General features: G+C 44.5%; 1 protein-coding gene across 6 annotated transcripts in view; it reads right to left on the reverse strand.

Annotated features, from left to right (window-relative positions):
- Positions 1–2,881: 2,881 nt before the first annotated feature.
- Positions 2,882–19,649, reverse strand: part of nhsl2 (NHS like 2) — a 305,225-nt gene continuing 288,457 nt past the window's right edge. For 4 of the 6 annotated variants that reach the window (XM_033030592.1, XM_033030590.1, XM_033030596.1 and 1 more), the window contains exons 5-8: positions 17,936–18,067; positions 8,659–11,430; positions 5,792–5,933; positions 2,882–4,542 (exon numbers count right to left, since the gene is read on the reverse strand). In XM_033030592.1, coding sequence (XP_032886483.1) covers positions 4,194–4,542; positions 5,792–5,933; positions 8,659–11,430; positions 17,936–18,067 — 3,395 coding nt within the window. In that variant the 3' untranslated portion in view covers positions 2,882–4,193. The remainder of the gene's footprint in view (positions 4,543–5,791; positions 5,934–8,658; positions 11,431–17,935; positions 18,068–19,649) is intronic. The other 2 variants (XM_033030593.1, XM_033030594.1) reach the window with 2 other exon arrangements.

The raw sequence follows: 19,649 nt of genomic DNA on the forward strand, positions 1-19,649 counted from the left end.
AGAGACAGCATCCGAGGTCAGGATCGAACCCAGGTCTTTAGTGCTGTGAGCCTGCTTTTCTACCGCTGTGCTGCCCCTTTGCCTCACAATAATGTGCAAGGGGAGAGAGTGGCAAAGTGGTGTCGCGGGCTAATGTTGTTTTAGTCGTGATTGCATTGAATGGCAGAGCAGCGTTGAAGGGCCAATTAGCCTGTTCCTTCCCCTTTTCTTACAGTTAAGTTTGGGTGTTGCATGGGTTTGATTGACTGTGGCTGGTAATGATGTCCACAGCACAAAATCAGGAGATTTTTTGTTGTGTCAAATGAATCACAATACAGTATTTAAAACTATAGTGAGCAGTAAAGAATCTCTTGCAGTTTAGGATCCCATTCTAACAATTCTGGGGCAATTGAATTAGTTTCCATTACAGTTCTGTTGATGGATAAAGAAGTTGTAAGAAATAAAAGCACAAAATGCTGGAGATGCTCAGAAGTCAGGAAACATCTGTGGAGAAAGAAAAACAGGGAGAAACAAAATTAAAACCAGATGAATATCCCCAAACATTTCTGTTTTTATTTCTGATTTCCAGCATGCACAGTTCTTTGGCTTTGGTTCAATGCATGAATGCACAACATGGTGTGGGAATGAATGACAGTGACATGAAAGGAAGCAAAGTATCTCCTGCGTCAAGGCTGACTTCAGTGACGGGGCAACACAGTAGACCATAATCTCCCGGAGTGGGACAATAGGAATCAGTCAGATATTGATCAACTGATAACTAACTAGTAACCTTGTTGCCTGTGTGTGTATGTGTGTGTGCGCGCGCGTGTGTGTATAAGTGTATGTATGTCAGTACATATGCAGGGAAAGGAATGGTATGTAGCTGTCTCAATATGCGTGCTTCTATGCATTTTTGCCTCTGTATTTGGGACTGTGTGGTGCCTCGAGCAGTCAATAAGCCAACTCAGACTCCAGACTCAAAAGTAATGAATGACTGCTTTGGCAACGTGTCAGAAAGCTGTTGCTTTTTGAAGTCGTGTCTTCCAGTAACTGCACCCTTAGTAGAATTTAAAAAAAAAAACAGTTTAAACAATTATTAAGCCTTATTTATAGACTCAAAATTTTCCCCTGCCTCAAGTGAAACGAATGTATATTTCAGAGCAAATTAAAACTGTTCTCGAATTGTTTCTGGAATAATTTAAGGAACTGGAAAGGGATTTCAGAAAAATATAACAACCAGCTCGAAATGAGTTTTGCTTCAAGTTTCTTTTTAATGATTGTCCCAAAAGATTACACAATTATATTTATTTATCGCTCTAAACTATCGGGGCAGGGAAATGCATTTTCCAATATATGTAAAAATAACTATTGATCATTCCCAATTTCCTGAGTCACTTTTAAAGCGCACAATTAATTTCAAATGCATAAGTGCAAGACATCACAGACATAAAGCGATGGAGTCCTCACAAGGTGAGTGCACTCATATCTCACAATTTGCGGGATAAATGCTGACTGCATTTCGATGTAGTGGTACATGGCTTTTATCACAAGGTACATTCAATCCTTTATCCTTACCACAATGTGACATTACTCGCGCAGTCTGGTTCGGACATATAGATGCTCTCCAAGCATGACACCTGGGAGCTGGGGAAGTCTTATACATTCAAGATTAAGGTAAAACATGAATACTTCCAGAAGCTTCAATCAATGGACTTGTGACCTGTGCAAAATAGTAGGGCCTGGTCTTACTAGTAAAAATAATTTTATTTTAAACTTATCAAGGTTATTTAACTCTTTGACATGTAATTTCCCCATGACACAAAGTACCCTGAGATAAACATGAACCTCATGCAGGGATTGGGAGGTTTTCTAATGTGTCCTTAAAGGAATGAGCTGGTAGGATTCTTCTTAGTCACAGCAGCAAATACATTTTAATGAGAGCATCAACACTTCAAATGATCCCAATTAAGATTTTTAATTATATGAGGAAAACCTATATTTATTACCTGTGCTCCCAGATATGGAGTTGCTGCTGGTATTAATAGTAAATGGGGTTCCACTGGCCAGAAAATGGCTCAGATCACAGATGTCCCAACTTGAATGGGTTCTAGAGTGAAGGGGATGCAGTACTGGGTGTAATCAGTTGGCTCTGAAGGAGACAACACAGAGTGGAATGGATCGAGCATTGGCATTGAGTGCAAATGGACATTAATCGTCTTCTGGCTGCGAGGAGGGGAAGGTTTGTGATGACTTAGGGATGGATGGGGAGGAGGGGGGGGGGGCGATTTAGCAATGGGTGGGGTGGGATGGGGTGGTGTTTAGAGCTCAACTCTGCCTCTGACTTGGTTACTTCCGATAGTGCTTCTGGGAGTGCGCTGAGAAGTTTATACCTCAATTTGTGGTTCACTTTCCATTTTCAAACAGACTTTGTTCACCTTGTGAATAAAATAAAACATACATCTTTGAAACACCAGGGCTAATATTTTCCAAAATATTTAAACAATATGTGTAGGAAGGAATGCTGGTTTAAACCGAAGATAGACACAAAAAGCTGGAGTAACTAACTCAGCAGCACAGGAAGCATCTCTGGAGAGAAGGAATGGGTAACATTTTGGGTCTGAAGAAGGGTCTCGACCCGAAACATCACCCATTCCTTCTCTCCAGAGATGCTGCCTGTCCCACTGAGTTACTCCAGCTTTTTGTGTCTATCTTCTATACAATATGTCAGAAAAGAACCAAGGATCTTGTTCAAACCAAAGCTAAAGACATTGATATTTTCAACATTCAAATTGTTATGTTATTTCATGGTAAGGGCAGCACAGTCCTTTACAAAGCTAATATGTTTATATTTATCTCCTTTCATTCAATTCTTAAAATCTTTGAAACAATTCATATATATTGATGCCATATAACACATTACAGTATATTTATAAAAAAATACCAGCAAAATAGGAATTTTACAAAAACATTACAGATCAGGCAAACAACTGTTCTTAAGCAAATAGTAAAAAAAATAGCAAACTGCAAGCCATTTGCAAGACCTCAGTATTATGCCTCCCTGGAACCTGTGCTTTTGCCTGTTCTCCTGATTACTTAGCTGTCTTTACAGAGAAGACATGGAGAATGGGAGAAAGGCAAAAAAAGATTTCATGAGTTGCAGGACATGGTCTCTCAGTCACAGGGTAAAAGCAGGCTATTTTACAATCCTAAGGAAAAGTCTTTCTCCTGAAGCTTCATAGTGGGTCGAGACTCACAGAGTGAATGTGGATCCAGTGGCAGTGTGGAGCTGAAGGGTCACTTAGATTGTGTTGTTTCCTCCCCAGGTGTCTTGTAATGCAAATGCCTTCACAAGGTTTGTGCACCACCATAGGTTTCTGGGGGGAAAAATACTTCTCCATCGTCGTATCAGGAGTAAAAACCAGTCAATTTCTTCCCCCCACCACCCCCCCCCTCTACATTTACACCCACCCTGTACCCTTCCCTGACGTACATGCATGCATGCACACATACATGCACGCACATGTGTGTACACACTCATACGTGTGCGTGCACACAGCCACGCGCGCACATACACTCACACAGACACACACGCACATACACTCACACACACACCAGTTCCGTTTACTGCTATCTAATTCAACTGTTGTTTAGCAGTAAAAAATGGAAATGCGTGGAATATTTATAAACAGATTGGAGTCATGCACAAAAGATATTTTTAAATGTCCAGTTTCAATAAGTGGAATGTAACCACACCTAGTGGAATGTAACTCATCTCACAGCTGTACATTTTCAAAGTTCTCCAGGCTTGTCCAGTCCAATTAAAATTATCTTCATATCAAGAAGATCTTCAGAAGGGTTTCGGCCCGGAACGTTGCCTATCTCCTTCGCTCCATAGACGCTGAGTTTCTACAGCATTTTTGTGTACCTTCGATTTTCCAGCATCTGCAGTTCCTTCTTTAACTCCACATCTTACATCTTGATCCAGAAACAGTTTGCACTTAAAATCTGTCACCTAATTATTCCAAATTTCTCTTGTCTCCCAAATGGATGACGCACCTCATTTGTAGCTTCACTTCATTGAATTTCCACGAAACCATCTCCATCCTCTGACCAAATTACAGCTCTGTGGATACAGCAACAATGAAAATAATCCTGTTCACCGGGGCAGAGAAACATGAACCTTTGCTCCTCACTCCCCAGGAACGGGTTTGACTCTAGCACTTTGAAGCGTTCTCAGGAGAGCCTGGCTCCGAGATTGGTTGACACCTCTCCGAGTCCTGTGTAAACTCCGTCGCAATCCTTCTTGCAAGTGGGTTGGTACTTTTTAGGAGCTCCGCTGCTGACATGCGTGCTCCTCCTGCTGGCTTGCTGCCTTTTTTCTGCAATAAAGCCTTAAAGTTCTCATTGCTTGTGCTGGTTTTGGACCCATTTCCATTAGCCGAGGGGTTGAGCCTGATGCCAGCGCTTGGGATTGGCACGATAGGTTTGGGGGGTGAAATGGCCACCTGCCTGACCGTGAACGATTCTCCTGGCTCTTTCCAGCCCAGCACCTTCCTCTTTGACCTGGTCAAAATGAAATTGCAAAATAAAGTTCAAACAGAATAACTTTGAGTCTCTTTGACAAATAGTGTGGTATGACTGGACTACTTTACAAGACCTCATGGGGTATTAGCCTGTATCAACCAAAGGGCAATACAGTGGCGTAGTGGTAGACCTGCTGCCTTCCAGCGCCAGATCTTGACTACGGGTGCTGTCTGTACAGAGTTTGTAAGTTCTCACTGTGACCGCGTGGGTTCTCTCAGGGTGCTCTGATTTCCTCCTAAGTTCCAAAGACGTACAGATTTGCAGGTTAATTACTTCAGTAAAATTGTAAATTATCCCAAATGTGTAGGATAGTGCCAGTGTGCGGAGTGATCGATGGTCGGCGTGGACTTGGTGGGCCCAAAGGTCTGTTTCCGTGCTGTGTCTTTGAAGTAAAGTTAAAGTCAAAGCTAAAATTAAGGTACAAGTTTCCAAGTCCAGGGAGCGGAGAAAACTGTTTTCATTTCTCAGTTCCATTTTCCCTTAATTGTGTATGAAAATAACATTAAATAAAAACTATTTATTGGTCAATGTTTAATAGAGATATAAAATTATAGCCCACCATTATATGCACACCATAGGTATAAGACCTTCAGCCCACTATGCCTGTACCAAGCATGTTCCAAATTGAACTAATCTCCCCTGCCTATACGTGATCCATATTCCCTGCATATTTATGTGCCTATCAAAATGCCTTCTATATGCCACTAATGTAAATGCCTCCACCACCACCCTTGGCTGTGTATTCCAGGCACCCACCACTCTGTGTAAAAAAAACTTGCTCCGCACATCTCCTTCAAATTGTATCCCTCTCTTTGTAAAGCTATGCCTTCTAGTCATTGACATTTCCACCCTGCGAAAAACGTTCTAACTGTCTACCTATCTTTGCCTCAGGTCATTTTATAAACTTCTATCAGGTTTCCCCTCAGCCTCCAATTCAGAGAAATCCCCCCCAAGGGTCTCGACCCGAAACGTCACCCATTCCTTCTCAACAGAGATGCTGCCTGTCCCGGTGAGTCACTCCAGCATTTTGTGTCTACCAGGTATGTAGATTAATTGGCTTGGTGTATGTGTAAATCGTCATTAGTGTGTGTAGGATAGTGTTAATGTGCTGGTCGGTGCGGTCTCGGTGGGTCGAAGGGCCTGTTTCCACGCTGTATCTCTAAACTAAACATTACTCTCGGTCATATTCTCCCATTCAGCTGCAGTCACCTTTTAACATTATTCTCACCTGTGAATCACCGTGAAGAGATCTTCAGTGGAGCGTTGGGTGCCTGAGGAGACAAAAACGTCATCATCATCCTCCATCACAACTTCTCCACTCTGTACATCTGTGGGACTTCTCTGCTTAGCATTCAGATTCAAGGAAATATCTAGACAGAATGAGATGGGATTCAACTATTAGGAGAGACCCCAATCTGATCGAGGTTTCATATAAATCAACGTATGTACAAATGCAAAAGTGACAAAATCACTGGGTTGTGCAGTTGTTATTGGAATCCAAAGTACAGCACCCAAAGAATTTGCATTACAAGAACCAAAAGGGACCAGAATATACCATAATTTTGCACTATGTGTACCTATACCTTGGCTACATTGTCTGGTTGTACCATAAGAAACCTAAGTAATTTAGCAATTCAGTGGTCCATATTACTGAGCCATTCAAAACAAGAGACTTCCATATTTGATTGTTTCTGCCATGCAAGTCGATGACAGCTGCGGGTAGCAGTTCAGCATTTTACAAATCGCCTGAAATGAACACGCTTCTGAAGCTACATTCACCATTTAAATATCCGTGAATCATAAATGCGTCTTGAAATAAATTTTACTCAGATGCAAGCTAAGGAATGGTATAATCGTCAGCTGTTCATTTGACAAAATCAGGACATTTTTTGGCTAATAATAAAATGTCCTGATTTTGTCAAATGAACAGCTGACAATTATACCATTCCTTAGCTTGCATCTGAGTAAAATTTATTTCAAGACGCATTTATGATTCACGGATATTTAAATGGTGAATGTAGCTTCAGAAGCGTGTTCATTTTGCATGTTAAAACCCACCCGAGAACCATGGGCGATTTTGCAATTTTACTGACGGATTTCTAACTTTTAATACTTTTTATCTAACAAATGAATAAAGATAACAAAGCCAATAATGCCTTACTTTTGATGAAATGCAGCGAGCAAACGCGATAATTCCCGATATTTTGGATCTTTAAATCTCCACGAAAAATGTCCGCTATCAACTTCCGCTTATTTTGCCCCTTCAGCTCCCTCTTGTATTTACCTTAGTTTCTATCTTTTTTTTTAAACTGTAAATTTAGGTAGCTGTGCCTCACGGTCACCCCGACTGGCTCAGTAAATTGCAGCTCAAAAACTGGCCGTTTTCGATGTTTTTAACGGGTGTGAAAGTGCGTGTTTTCCCATTCACTAACATGTACCGGAAGTGACGCTTGTCCCCCAGTTAAAAATTTCGGTCACGTGGGTGCGGATCTACGCTTCAGTGACCTTTCGTGAAATCACCCTATACAGGGTATATTTTGTCACCACAGACTTTAAACAGATCCGGATGGAAACAAGCTTTAACCCAACATTCTTCTGGAGACAGAAGTTCGATACAAAGTACTGGAGTAACTCAACCAGTCAGGCAGCATCTCTGGAGAAAAAGAATGAGTGACATTTCGGGTCGGAACACTTCTTCAGACTGAAAATAAAGGGGACGGGGGGAACTGGCAAAATGGCACGCGGGGTTGACACTTTCTACCCCCTCCCACCCTCTACTTTCAGTCGGAAGAAGGGTTCCATCCCGAAACGTCCCTCATCCTTTTTCTCCAGAGATGCGCCGAGTTACTGCAGTACATTGTGTCTATCTTTGGTACAAACCAGCATGTGCAGTTCCTACCTACATATTCTTCTGGAGACAACCATGATATCTCAGAACCCAACTGCATTTGGTGCATGTGACGTTGTAAGTTATGCTGCAAGGTCGGTTAGAAAGCAATTTCAGTGCAACAAAAAAATGCAAGAACACCTAAACATTTATGAAATATTGAAAATTGAATTTACCAACCTGTACCCTTAGTATCATCTCCTTCCATATCCCATTCCTAGAAATTCAGTTTCACATGGAACTACTTTACAAAATGCCAAAACTTTGGCCAGAATCTTCTCACCAAAAAGATTATTATTTGAATACCTGCCTTCCGTACAACAGTGGCGACCCGACCCCGGAGCGGGCAGCGGCAGTGGCGACCCGACCCCGGAGCGGGCAGCGGCAGTGGCGACCCGACCCCGGAGCGGGCAGCGGCAGTGGCGACCCGACCCCGGAGCGGGCAGCGGCAGTGGCGACCCGAACTCGGCGCAGGCAGCGGCTGCGGCGACCCGACCCCGGAGCGGGCAGCGACTGCGGCAGCAGCCACCAGACCTCGGAGCGGGCAGCGGCAGCGGCAGCAGCGATCCGACCTCGGAGGACCGGCCGCGGGCCCGGGGGACGACATCGTCGGGAACTCGCAGGTTGGTGACCTGTTCTGCGGAGCTCCCGCGACAACAGCTGTGTCCTCTGGACTGGAGGGCCGCAGCTTCGGCGGCTTCGACCACCCCGGGCCGCGGAGCTGAACCAGCCCGTTCGCGAAGCTTGGATTCAGCCGCGGGACTGACATTACTTACCATCGCCCGGCGGGGTCACAACATCCGAAGCCTGGATCGCTTCGGCGCACAGGGAGAATAAGAAGGAAAGAGACAAAAACTTAAGACTTTTGCCTTCCATCACAGTGAGGAGTATTCAACTCACTGTGGTGGATGTTAATTTGTGTTTTTTGTGTGTGTTTTTGCCATTTTTTACTATATGTAGGACTGCAAGGCAACAAAATTTCGTTCAGACCGCAAGGTCTGAATGACAATAAAGGCTACTTTACTTTACTTTACTTTACTTTACTTTACTTTACTTTACTTTACCACCAACAACTGCACCCAGCCCTAGATCCATGCAGCTCCCAGTAAAGTGTAAGTACCAAATATCTTATTCATACATTGCAAGGCCACATAGTGGCAGGAAATCTGGAGGTTTTTACCCTCAGTAAACCCAGTTGTCACACATACCTTCAGGATTCTGATCTAGATCAGTCCTCAGTGATACAGTTTGATATCTTCCAGTTCCATCATTGTATTCCACATTTCTGTTCCTTTCCAGATGAATGCCCGCACTTGGAACTGTCCTTATATTTGGGCCCATGTTCAGATCGTGTGCTTTTGACCCTCTTTCTACGTTGGACGCATCATTGGTAAATGGAGCATTTGCATTGTCATGGCATGCAGAAGCTATTTTTTTGTGCAATGGACCCTGCGCAGGTCTCTCTGTCACTACAAGTATGTGTGCCGTGTTTGTTGGTACAATCAGTACGTTCGGTTTCTTAGGGACGGGAGGTGGAGTCTTACTTTTCTTTTTCTCAACGTATTGGGTGGAACTCCTGGTTAATTCAGTGGAACAGAGCCTTTGGGTCTCGTCTCGGGTGGTCAATGGTACGCTTCTGGATTGTTTGTTGTCCACATAATTACTCTGAAGGTGATTAGGTTGAACATGTGCAGGATTTGGAGATGCCTGAAGCTTCTGGCTATCTGGCTTATCTAAAGAGTCTTGTTTTTTGACACCAACCTTTCTAAATACTGTGCTAAATCCTCTATTTGAAGATACTGGTGAAGGTACAGTAGATGTGGGTGATGGATGCTCGATGGGAGAAAGCTTTAGAGCAATACTTGAAGGCCTTTTTGACATTGGTGGCTTCCCTGGAACTGGAGGCCGGACCTTTCTCAGGGGAGTTTCGGAGGATTCACTGTGGGTTATCTGTGGTGGTTCTAGAAATTCCGTGTGATCCTCATTCTCCGATCTACTGACCGAGCGAAGACGTACTGACTCCAAGACTGTCTGTGTTATGACTGGCATAGAAGGCTGGTTAGGGCTATGTTTCTGGCTGGGTTTGTTAATGTTCGAAGAGTCAGAGTGTCGTCTGCTGGCTTTGGATTTGCTTTTGAAAGACAGCAGCCCCGACAGATCCAAATGAGGAGGCGGAGAGATGGGCAACTCAAAGATGCGCTTTGACTTGGGGCTCTTCTCATTCGGGGAGGTTGGCTGTAACGAGGACTTCCGTTCTGGGACCTTGGGTTTTGCTTTGCCACCTGGCTGTGGCACATGGCCTTGATAAACAGACATCGGAAAATACGTTGTGGGAGTTTCCGACTGACTTGAATAACCACTGGATGGTGACATCAGACCAGGGAGCTTCCCTGGAGAAGACATTTTTGATTCTGCCTCGACGGATAACTGGGATGGTGTTGTGGCCCTTGAAATAGATGGTGACGTCAATGATTCAGAACTGCCACGGGACTTGACGCATTCAATCACAGTTATCCCTGTTGTAGTACTGGAGTTTGATAATGATCTATATGGATCATTAGACTTCCAGTCATTAAGGAACCAATGTTCTGTGTACCGTATTGGTTCTCCATCTCTCAGTGTGGGTGTAGTTGAGCTGGAGTGGGCATCTGATACAAAGCCACTAGATTCATTGCTACCTACTGATTCACTTTGAATGACCTGCTTCTCTGAAGGGATAAAGAGCTTTGTTGGCCTGTTTTCTTGAGGAGAGCTGTTTGCGGATGTTTCCTCAGGGTCCAAACTAATCTCGCACGTCTTCAGAGAGACATTCCGCACGGGTGGAACCGGCTTCTTCTTTGGCTTTTTCAGAGAGATGCTTCTTGACCGAGGCCTCGATTTCTGGGATCCTTCCTGGTCAGTCATCACAGAGACATTCTCGTTACTTTGGCTCTCTTCTGAGCTGGCACTCGGGTAACGCATGATGTAATTGGCACTGTGTCGCCGTGTGTGGTCATAGTGCTTGGAGTCATAGCTTCTTATAGCATCCGATGAACAACACGAGCCAGAATCTGTCGGCGTTGACAGAGATCTCTCACGGAATGTGCAAGCTTCCGCATTTGCATAACCCGGGAACTCCAGGTTTGAGTTTGCATCTTCACTTGCATTGTTGATTGGGTAAATTATAATTCGTTCGTGGTTAGTCCTTGTATCCTTGTGATTCTGAGATTTCTCTGCTGCTTCCCCTGGAGTTGATGTGAAGGAGCTGACCATAGGGCTTCTGGTATTTTGTCTTTGGCCTTCCCTTGGTAAAAAGGTGGAGAGTGGAACACTGCGCTCTGTATGCGAGCCATCATTCAGTAACACTCCCGAGTCCTGCTGCGAACAATGTTTCAAGCATTGAAGTGACAGAGTTGGAGGCATATCTGAAAGGTGAGGAGAACACACAGAGTTGCTGCCATTCCAGGCTCTGCTGGAAGAATGTGGGCTCTCCGTATCGTTTTCCCGGTCGGACATGGTAGCACTTGACCCCTGTGCTGAGGAGCAAGGGGTACGCTGCCCATGAGACTGACCACTGCTGTAAGTTTGACTGAATGTCACAGGAGCATGTGTGCCATCATGCAAGGCCTCCACTGACACCGAGCTTGGTGCAGTTACAGCACTCGAATTGTTCAAGGACGAAGAAAAACTAGATCCTCTCATCTGATCCCAAGAAGTGTTAAGAGAAGAGAAGCTATGTTCGCTTATCGACGTAGGCATCATCTGGGGATTGTTCATTGTGAATGTGATGTTCCCTGAAGACTGAGATAGATTTGAATTGTTTATTTGACCGAGATCACTTTGTACCTTCCTGAGAGTTGGGGGGAATGACTGCACCATCCCAAGATTGCCGACTTGGTTGCCGCTCATAACATTCATATCTTCATCAAAGGTAAAGAGACGTTGGTTTGCCTCTGTCTTTGTTAACGCATGAGGAGGTCTCGATCCTTCCTTCAAAGAACCTAAAAAGCGAAAGGAAAATTGACCCCATGAAAATTTTTGTCAGAGAAACATTAACTGCAAGTCACTTACTTCCTTTGTAGTGTTTCCAAATGACACAAGCAAATGTAAATAGTTTCCAACACATTTACATTCCCTGCAGGAGTTGCAAGCACATGTTGGCAGCACTGAATGCTTTGGTTTAAAAACTTTGTGTTTCAGAGACATTCCACATCACAAATGAAGCATAACCAATTGATTATTTCCCAAATGCAGCATTAAAATATTGCGCAGTACCGCACTCTAAGTATACAGTTGCCTGTGAAGGGCACTGTCACGGAGCAAAGGTGACCTCACTCTTGACAGAGACAGCCCAGCTAAAATCACTAGACCATTAATCAACTCAATTTAGGTTTCTCCTGTAGAATTGCATATCTAACTTGCATATCTAACTTTGTCCTGCATCCAGCAATACATCAATCCTTTCATTGGATGAATAATGTTTATGTTTTTATGTAGTTTTTGTTATTTTTGTTGGGGTATGTGTGTGGGGGGGTGGGGGTGGTGTGGGGGGGGGGGGGGGTGGGGGTAACTTTTAAATCTCTCCCTGCACGGGAGACCCGACCTTTTCTTTGTCGGGTCTCCGTTGTCGTTGGGGCTGCAACGAGGAGCGGCCTCCAACAGGAAGACCGGGGGCTGTGGTGCCGACTACTCACCTCACCGTCGCGGAGCTGGCCGAGTCCAGAGCGGGTGGAGCTGTGGTGGACGCTGCTGCGGCCCGACCTCCGGAGGTTCGGAGGCTGCAACTGCGGGTCTGGCGGACGGCGGCACCGGGAGCCCGCTGGTCCCTGGAGGGAGACCGCTTTTCAGGGCTCCCGCAACGGCGACTTCTCCCGCCCGAGTTGCGGGGTTGAAGAGCTCCTGGAGCGGGGCCTTACATCATCGCCCCGCGCGGCTTGGAATGGCGGCGGGTCTCTGCGAGCGCGCGCCGGGGGCTCTAACATCAAGAACCCGGTGTGCGGCCTTGCATCACCCGGCGTGGCTTTAATGGCCGCGGGACAATTCGCCATCGCCCGCCGGGGGCTTTGAACGTGACTTTGACTCTGACATCGGGGGGGGGGAGAGTGCAGTGGAGAGATAAGTTTTTTTGGCCTTCCATCATAGCAATGTGATGGATGTTTATGTAAATTATGTTGTGTCTTGGGTCTATTTGTTTGTAATGTATGGCTGCAGAAACGGCATTTCGTTTGGACCTCAAGGGGTCCAAATGACAATAAATTGAATTGTATGTATTGTATTGTATTGTATAAGACCCTTGATAAAGGGACAAGCTTTTCCCATGTTCATGTGGTACCAATAATTCCAAATAATCTTAGGTAGTGTGTTCTAAGTGTTCAAAAGAAAATACAGTCTACATTCTCGCTACTCCACAACTCTTTTATCTATTTACCACTCGTATAGTAAAATATTCCAAGCCATTTCACAGGAGGATTATCAGATAAAATTTAATATTTTATCACATGGGGAGACCATGGGGCGGATTCATCTTAAGGATGTTTTAAAGGACAAGGGGCAGAGGTAACCAGCTACTGGCAAAAACCCAATGCTTGGAGCCTGTAGGTAAAACATGGCATTCAATGAGAGGGAAAGAAATTCCCCCTTTAATCTACAACTTCCTCTGCTGTCTGTTGCTTGTTTATCAGGTGCCTCTGCTCCCCAGTTCTTTAGATCTCTTCTCTACCATTCACATATGCTCATTCTTCCCTGCTCCTTGTGCCTATCCCACCTTCCACTACTTATTTCCCTCGGTGGCACAGCGGTAAAGTTGCTGCTTTACAGCGCCAGTGACCCGGGTTCGATCCTGACTACGGAGTTTGTACGTTCTCCCCGAGACCGTGTGGGTTTCCCCCGGGGTTACTCCTGCTTCCTCCCACATTCCAAAGAAATGCAGAGTTGCAGGTTCATTGGCTTTGGTAAAGATTGTAAATAGTCCCCAGTGTTTAGAATAGGTCTAATGTATGGGGTGATAGGTGGTCGGCAGGGACTCGGTGGGCTGAACAGCTTGTTTAGTTCTGTATTTTTAATGTCTAAAGTAATATAATGGACTGGGAATAATACAACTTCTGTGCTGATGCAAAAACCATCACATATCTTCCCGCACGTAACCCATATCCCTCCATTCCCTGCATATCCATTTGCCTATCCAAAAGTCGTCTAACATATCTGCCTCAACCACTACCTCCGGCAGCACTTTCTGGGCACTCACTATCCTCTTATGTTATAAATTTGTCCCACACATCTTTAAATTATGTTTATCTCAACTTAAAGTTGTGCCCTAAATATGGACTTGTACCCAAACAAACTACTTACACCAAGCTGACAAACTCCTGGATGAGTTACTGCTTTATCGTCATATAACATTTATAAAGAACTTGATAATTTCTCCCTCTTTCTGAGACTTGTGATTCATTATGGGTCGCACGTTCCCCACACTTCCATACCATCATTGGTAGCTGTATATTCTGCAGTCTGTCACCTGGACGCTTACTTTAAAGTTCTCTCCTCCTTTAAGAGAGTCCTTAATGTCCAATTATTTGACCAGCTTTTAATTGCATCCTACTACCCTCCCCTTTAACATGGTTGCACCTTTACCAGAATAAGTTACAGTAAAGCGTGTTAAAGCATGGTTTACTTGATTTGATAAACTATGGCATGCGTGTAGAATTACCCCAAATATAACTGTGGGACTCAGCAAGACCAATCATTATCTAATGTTTATCTGGGCTAGCAGAGGCATAAGATATTTGTGTAAAGTGTGTGAATTACTCTGGCTAGTTGAGAGTGTAATACATGCAGGCCGGCCAGTATATTGTTGGCAATTTATGAATCCCTTAGCCGATGAAGTTATTCAAAGGACTTGCAATCACACAACGAAGACATGATGCAAAATGAACATGAAAACCAATCTCTGCTAATCAATGTTTCATTTCTGGAGGAAGACAACTAAGTACATCTGTTTGTGAAAAATTATATTAAAGAAACAAGAATATTGGAATAAAGGGAGAATGGGGAAACAACGAGACAAAATATTGGATTGTTTTGTCCAAGCGACACATGCCCCAACATCATTTGCTTTTGCTCGCGAGCTCATACACTACATCTGTAAATACTGCTATTACATTAAGAAAGTAGAATGAATATTGGTTCCATGTAACCTTTTTCGACCTTTAGATTTTAGAGATATAACGCGGAAGCAGGCCCTTCGGCCCACCGATTCCATGCTGACCAGCGATCAGTACACCAGTACTATCCAACACACGAGGGACAATTTACAATTTTTACCAATTCCAATTAACCTAACTCACCTGTCCGTCTTTTGAGAATGGGAGGAACACGGAGCACCCAGAGAAAACCTATGCATTCACGGGGAGAACATACAAACCCCATACAAACAGCACCCGTTGTCACGGTCCAACCCAAGGTCTCTGGCGATGTAAGGCAGCAACTCTACCACTGCACCACTGTGCCACACCTCTGCCCCATAATGGGTATTCACTCAACATTGGCCTGAGGATTCCCTCAAAGACCAAGCAAATCTTTAATTACAGTCATAGAGTCATATGGCACAGAAACAGACCCTTCAGTCCACTCCAGACCATGCTGCCCATCAAACGCCTATTTGCACATTTTGACTTCTGACATTGCACCATAGATTGTTCTATTGTCATTGTTCATCCCCACAATCTTCTCGTACAATTACTCCTCAGTTGCTATGGCAACGCATTTTGTGTTCTTAGCTGTGCATAATACGCATCCCTGAACCTAGCCTGCATCATTCTTACAAAGAACTCCAGACACCTCAGTTCTACCAAATGTCCTTGTCTCTCTACAGCATAGTCATGGTTAATGGGTTTAAGGATATTGAGTTCAAGTCCACTGAAACTTTTTTAGAGTTGAATCTCCCAAAATTTGGTTTACATTTTTGCCACCTTTGTGGTTAGCTAATGGTTGAACCATTCTCACTCCAGATCCTGCCTGAACCACTGAAAGTGGTCAGTGTCCATTTCAAATTCCCATTATATGCACTTTGCATATGTTCGCTGTTCTCACTAATGGCTCTTGCACAAATGAGACATGGGGAACTGCAGGTGCTGGTTTACAATAATAAAATACTAAGTGCTGGAGTAACTCAGCCATTCAGGCAGCATCTCTGCAGGATATGGATAGGCGAGGTTTTGGGTTGGGACCCTTCTCAGGCCTGCACAAATGGGCTAAAATGTACAAACTCAAATGCAGCGATATTCTCTCAGCCACTAGATGGTGGTCTTGTCCATCTTAGAATGGAGCCACTTCAACAGGAACCCACTCAAGCTGCTCGCTGTGATTGTGTTACATTCTTGTGCACATTATGTTATCAGAGTTGAACCATTACAAATAACCCTGAAACGTCACTTATCCTTTTTCTCCAGGGATGCTGCCTGACCCGCTGAGTTACGCCAGCACTTTGTGTTTATCCTCAAAATCAGCTATGTCTCAGTCAAGTGGCTTTCCATTCTTCTAAACTCCAGCAAATACAAAGCCTTATCTCTCACCCAGGGCCGGCGTTAAGCCGATTTGACCGATTGCTCCCAATTGGGCCCCGCGCCCAAGCGGGGCCCCGCACTAATGTTCAGTATTTCGTACGGAAATACGAATTCTCTTTGTTAAATAAAGATTTTTTTAAATTCGCCATCCGGATTTTTTTAAACGAACATGTATAACAACCGCTGCACGGCCATCATACACAAACGATTTGTTAACTAGTGCTGTTAGCACATCTTAACGGTAAGTACTTAACACCTTGTTATGCAATGTCATGAATCTGCATCTATCCGCATTCCTCAGTAAATGTTATAGTGTTTTGAACAAGTATTAATGACGCCGTGTTCCTTTGAATAAAATTCACGCGGCGTCATTAATACTTGTTTAAAACACAATTACATTTACTGAGGAATGTAGATCGATGACACGTTGAGAATTTCATTTAACTCACCATCATGAGTGAGGGCCCCGGACCGCGAGAAGGGGCTTCTTCCTGGTGTGCAGGTTTGTCATTCACCTATCGACCCACGTTGTGTCCAAAGATCTTATAGCGGATCTTTGGTTGTGTCTCTCTGTCTTTTGCTCACTCCCTCCCTCCCTCCCTCTTTCTCTCGCGCTCTCTCTCCTGCTCCCCATATTGTCTCTCTCTAGCTCTCCCACTCCCTCTCTATCACCCTGTCCCCTCAGCATTCCCAGAATCATTGACGTTTTGCGGTAGACAAAAATGCTGGAGAAACCCTGCGGGTGAGGCAGCCGCCTGGCCCGCTGAGTTCCTCCAGCACTCTGTGTTTTTTGTTTGGCTCTGAAGTTGAAGTTGGCTCAGCGGGACGGGCAGCGGCTCTGGGGAGAGGGTTGTGTTTCTGGTCGAAGCCCTTCTTCAGACAATCACAAGTACTCTCATCGACGCGAGTTCAGTTCGGTCTGAAGAAGGGTCTTCTCTCCAGAGTCGCTGCGCTGCCTGTCCTGCTGAGTTACTCCAGCTTTATGTCTATCTTCAATTTCAGAGAATTACAATTTCTCACGGGGGGCTTATAACGTCTCTAAACCCCTCTGGGACCCTCTGAACACCTCTAAACCCCCTCTAGCCCCCCTATTTCCCTCTATTCCCCTCTAAACAATTGTAAACACACCTGAACCCATCTGAAGCCCTCTAAACATCTCTAAACCGTTTAAACCCCTCTAAACTAGGAGGCTGCAAGGTGACTTGGATAGGCTGGGTGAGTGGGCAAATGCATGGGAGATGCAGTATAAAGTGGATAACTGTGAGGTTATCCACTTTGGTGGCAAAAACAGGAAAGTATATTATCTGAAGTGTGGCCGATTAGGAAAAGGGGAGATGCAACGAAAAATGCTCACGGCAGACCAAACGTGTTAAACAGAAATTGGTCAGATATTGAGCTTTACACAGTGAGAAATCATGTGAAATAATCACTGAATTTAATTTTAAATGAATGTACCTGCATGTTATACTGTTTAGTTTGGAGATACCACCAGATAGTCTGGTTGATACAACCAGATTAGTTTGGAGATACAACCAGATTAGTTTGGAGATACAACCAGATAGTCCACTGAGTTCGCACCGACCAGCGATTTTTGTTACAGATTTGACAAATTTATTTGGCGGCCAATCAAACGCTGTCTCTAAGGGGGTTGCATCCAATCACCAACCAGCTTGCCTTAAAATTCCCGAAACTACACGAAATATAAACATACATAAATTTTTACTTTTCTAGAGTAGGGGCCCCGCCATCAGTTTTCTAATTGGGCCCCGCAATTCCTAGCACCGGCCCTGCTCTCACCTCATAAGACAACCTGCCCATTTTGCCTTTAAATCTATTAACCTGTTCACAACATTTGCTCACCGACCGAGCCGTATGGGCATTGTGGATTTCTGCTGCTTAGTAAGAAGTTGAGGGATTTGATCAGGGGGGGAGGGGGGGGGCTCACCTGGCTGAGGCTGAACTGGCTCGCACAAGCCAGTGATTGTCCGCCTCCTCCTCAGTGTACTCTTTGGGTTCACCGCGGTCTCTGTGTTGAATAAAGAGTGCCGCACGATCGCCTGCCGTTCAACGGCTTCTCCTGAACAAGAACAAAGGTGAGACAAAATGGATCTTCCGCAAAGCCATTCACTATTGAAGAAGGGTCTCGACCCGAAACGTCGCCTATTTCCTTTGCTCCATAGATGCTGCCTTACCCGCTGAGTTTCTCCAGCATTTTTGTCTACCTTCGATTTTCCAGCATCTGCAGTTCCTTCTTAAACACTATTGAACATGAGGCCCACAGCACCATTCTTCTGTTATCCTTTCACCTTCAGTGATAAAGGTGGCCCTGACTGATTCCTAATGCCCCTGTCCCACTTAGGAAACCTGAACGGAAGCCTCTGGAGACTTTGCGCCCCACCCAAGGTTTCCGTGCGGTTCCCGGAGGTTGAAGGTGGTTGCCGGAGGTTGCAGGTAGTGGAAGCAAGTAGGGAGACTGACAAAAACCTCCGGGAACCTCCAGGAACTGCACGGAAACCTTGGGTGGGGCACAAAGTCTCCAGAGGTTTCGTTTCAGGTTTCCTAAGTGGGACAGGGGCATAAGGGTGACTCCCAGCAGCCCCATTGCTTCATGTGAACCAAGTGTTGGCACTCTATCTCTCCACTACAGCTCGGTAAAGGCTGATTGCCCCTTTCTCATTCATTGCACAGAACAGCACTGAAATGATCGGCCTGAAATGATAACGCCACTTCTTCCACCATTGATGCCGCCCGCTCTACTGAATATTTCTGGCATGCGTTATTTAATGCATCACTTTGAGCTGCATTTGAACCTGGTTCACAAAGCTTAAAAATCAGCATCTAACTCACAGCACCAAACAGCTCCTATTAATGTACTATGCTCATCATGGATTAAAATGCAGCAGGGTCAAGCTATTGTAATATCAATTAATTAGGTGAAATTTAGATCACGAGTCAGGACAGCAGCAAATGTCAAACTTTTGTCTGGAACATGACCTTCAATAACTGATCACTATTCAAAACCTAGATTAAATAAACATCACAGAACATGTGTCTTCTAATATTGGTGCCCTTTCCAGTCAATTCATTTTGCTATCTTAATAAGGAATGATTTGAATGTTTTTAGGGTATAGATCCAAATGTCAGCTGCCTATTTCTCTATTTCATTATTGTGTGAGGTGTGTGTGTTTGGTCACTTAGTTGTAAATTATAGACTGCGCATGTCCAGTCTACACTGAACTAGGTACACCAGATGATTCAAAATCTTAAAGAAACAAGGAACTGCAGATGCTGGTTTACAAAAGAAGAAACAAAGTGCTGGAGTAACTCAGTGAGTCATGCAGCATCTCAGGAGAACATGGATAGGCGACATTTCAGGTCTAGACCCGTCTTCGGTCTGAAGACCTGAAACGTCAATTTAAAAAAATCATCCTTGCTCCCTTCGGTTGAGGACACACAAAATCAGAGAAGGATTCTGCCACTCCTGAATATAAGTGAATTAGTTAGGGACAGTCCCTTCTCACCAGCAGCTAGCCAACCATCTGTATGCTTTCTCCTGCTTAACCATTTGGGTGAGGCACTAGAGCTGGCAGCAACAATGGACCTGGACCATTCACACTGACAAGCTTGGTTTAAGAATAACAGCAGTTTGAAATTATGTG

This window comes from Amblyraja radiata, chromosome 12 (genome assembly GCF_010909765.2).
Source record: "Amblyraja radiata isolate CabotCenter1 chromosome 12, sAmbRad1.1.pri, whole genome shotgun sequence".
Lineage (NCBI taxonomy): Eukaryota > Metazoa > Chordata > Chondrichthyes > Rajiformes > Rajidae > Amblyraja > Amblyraja radiata.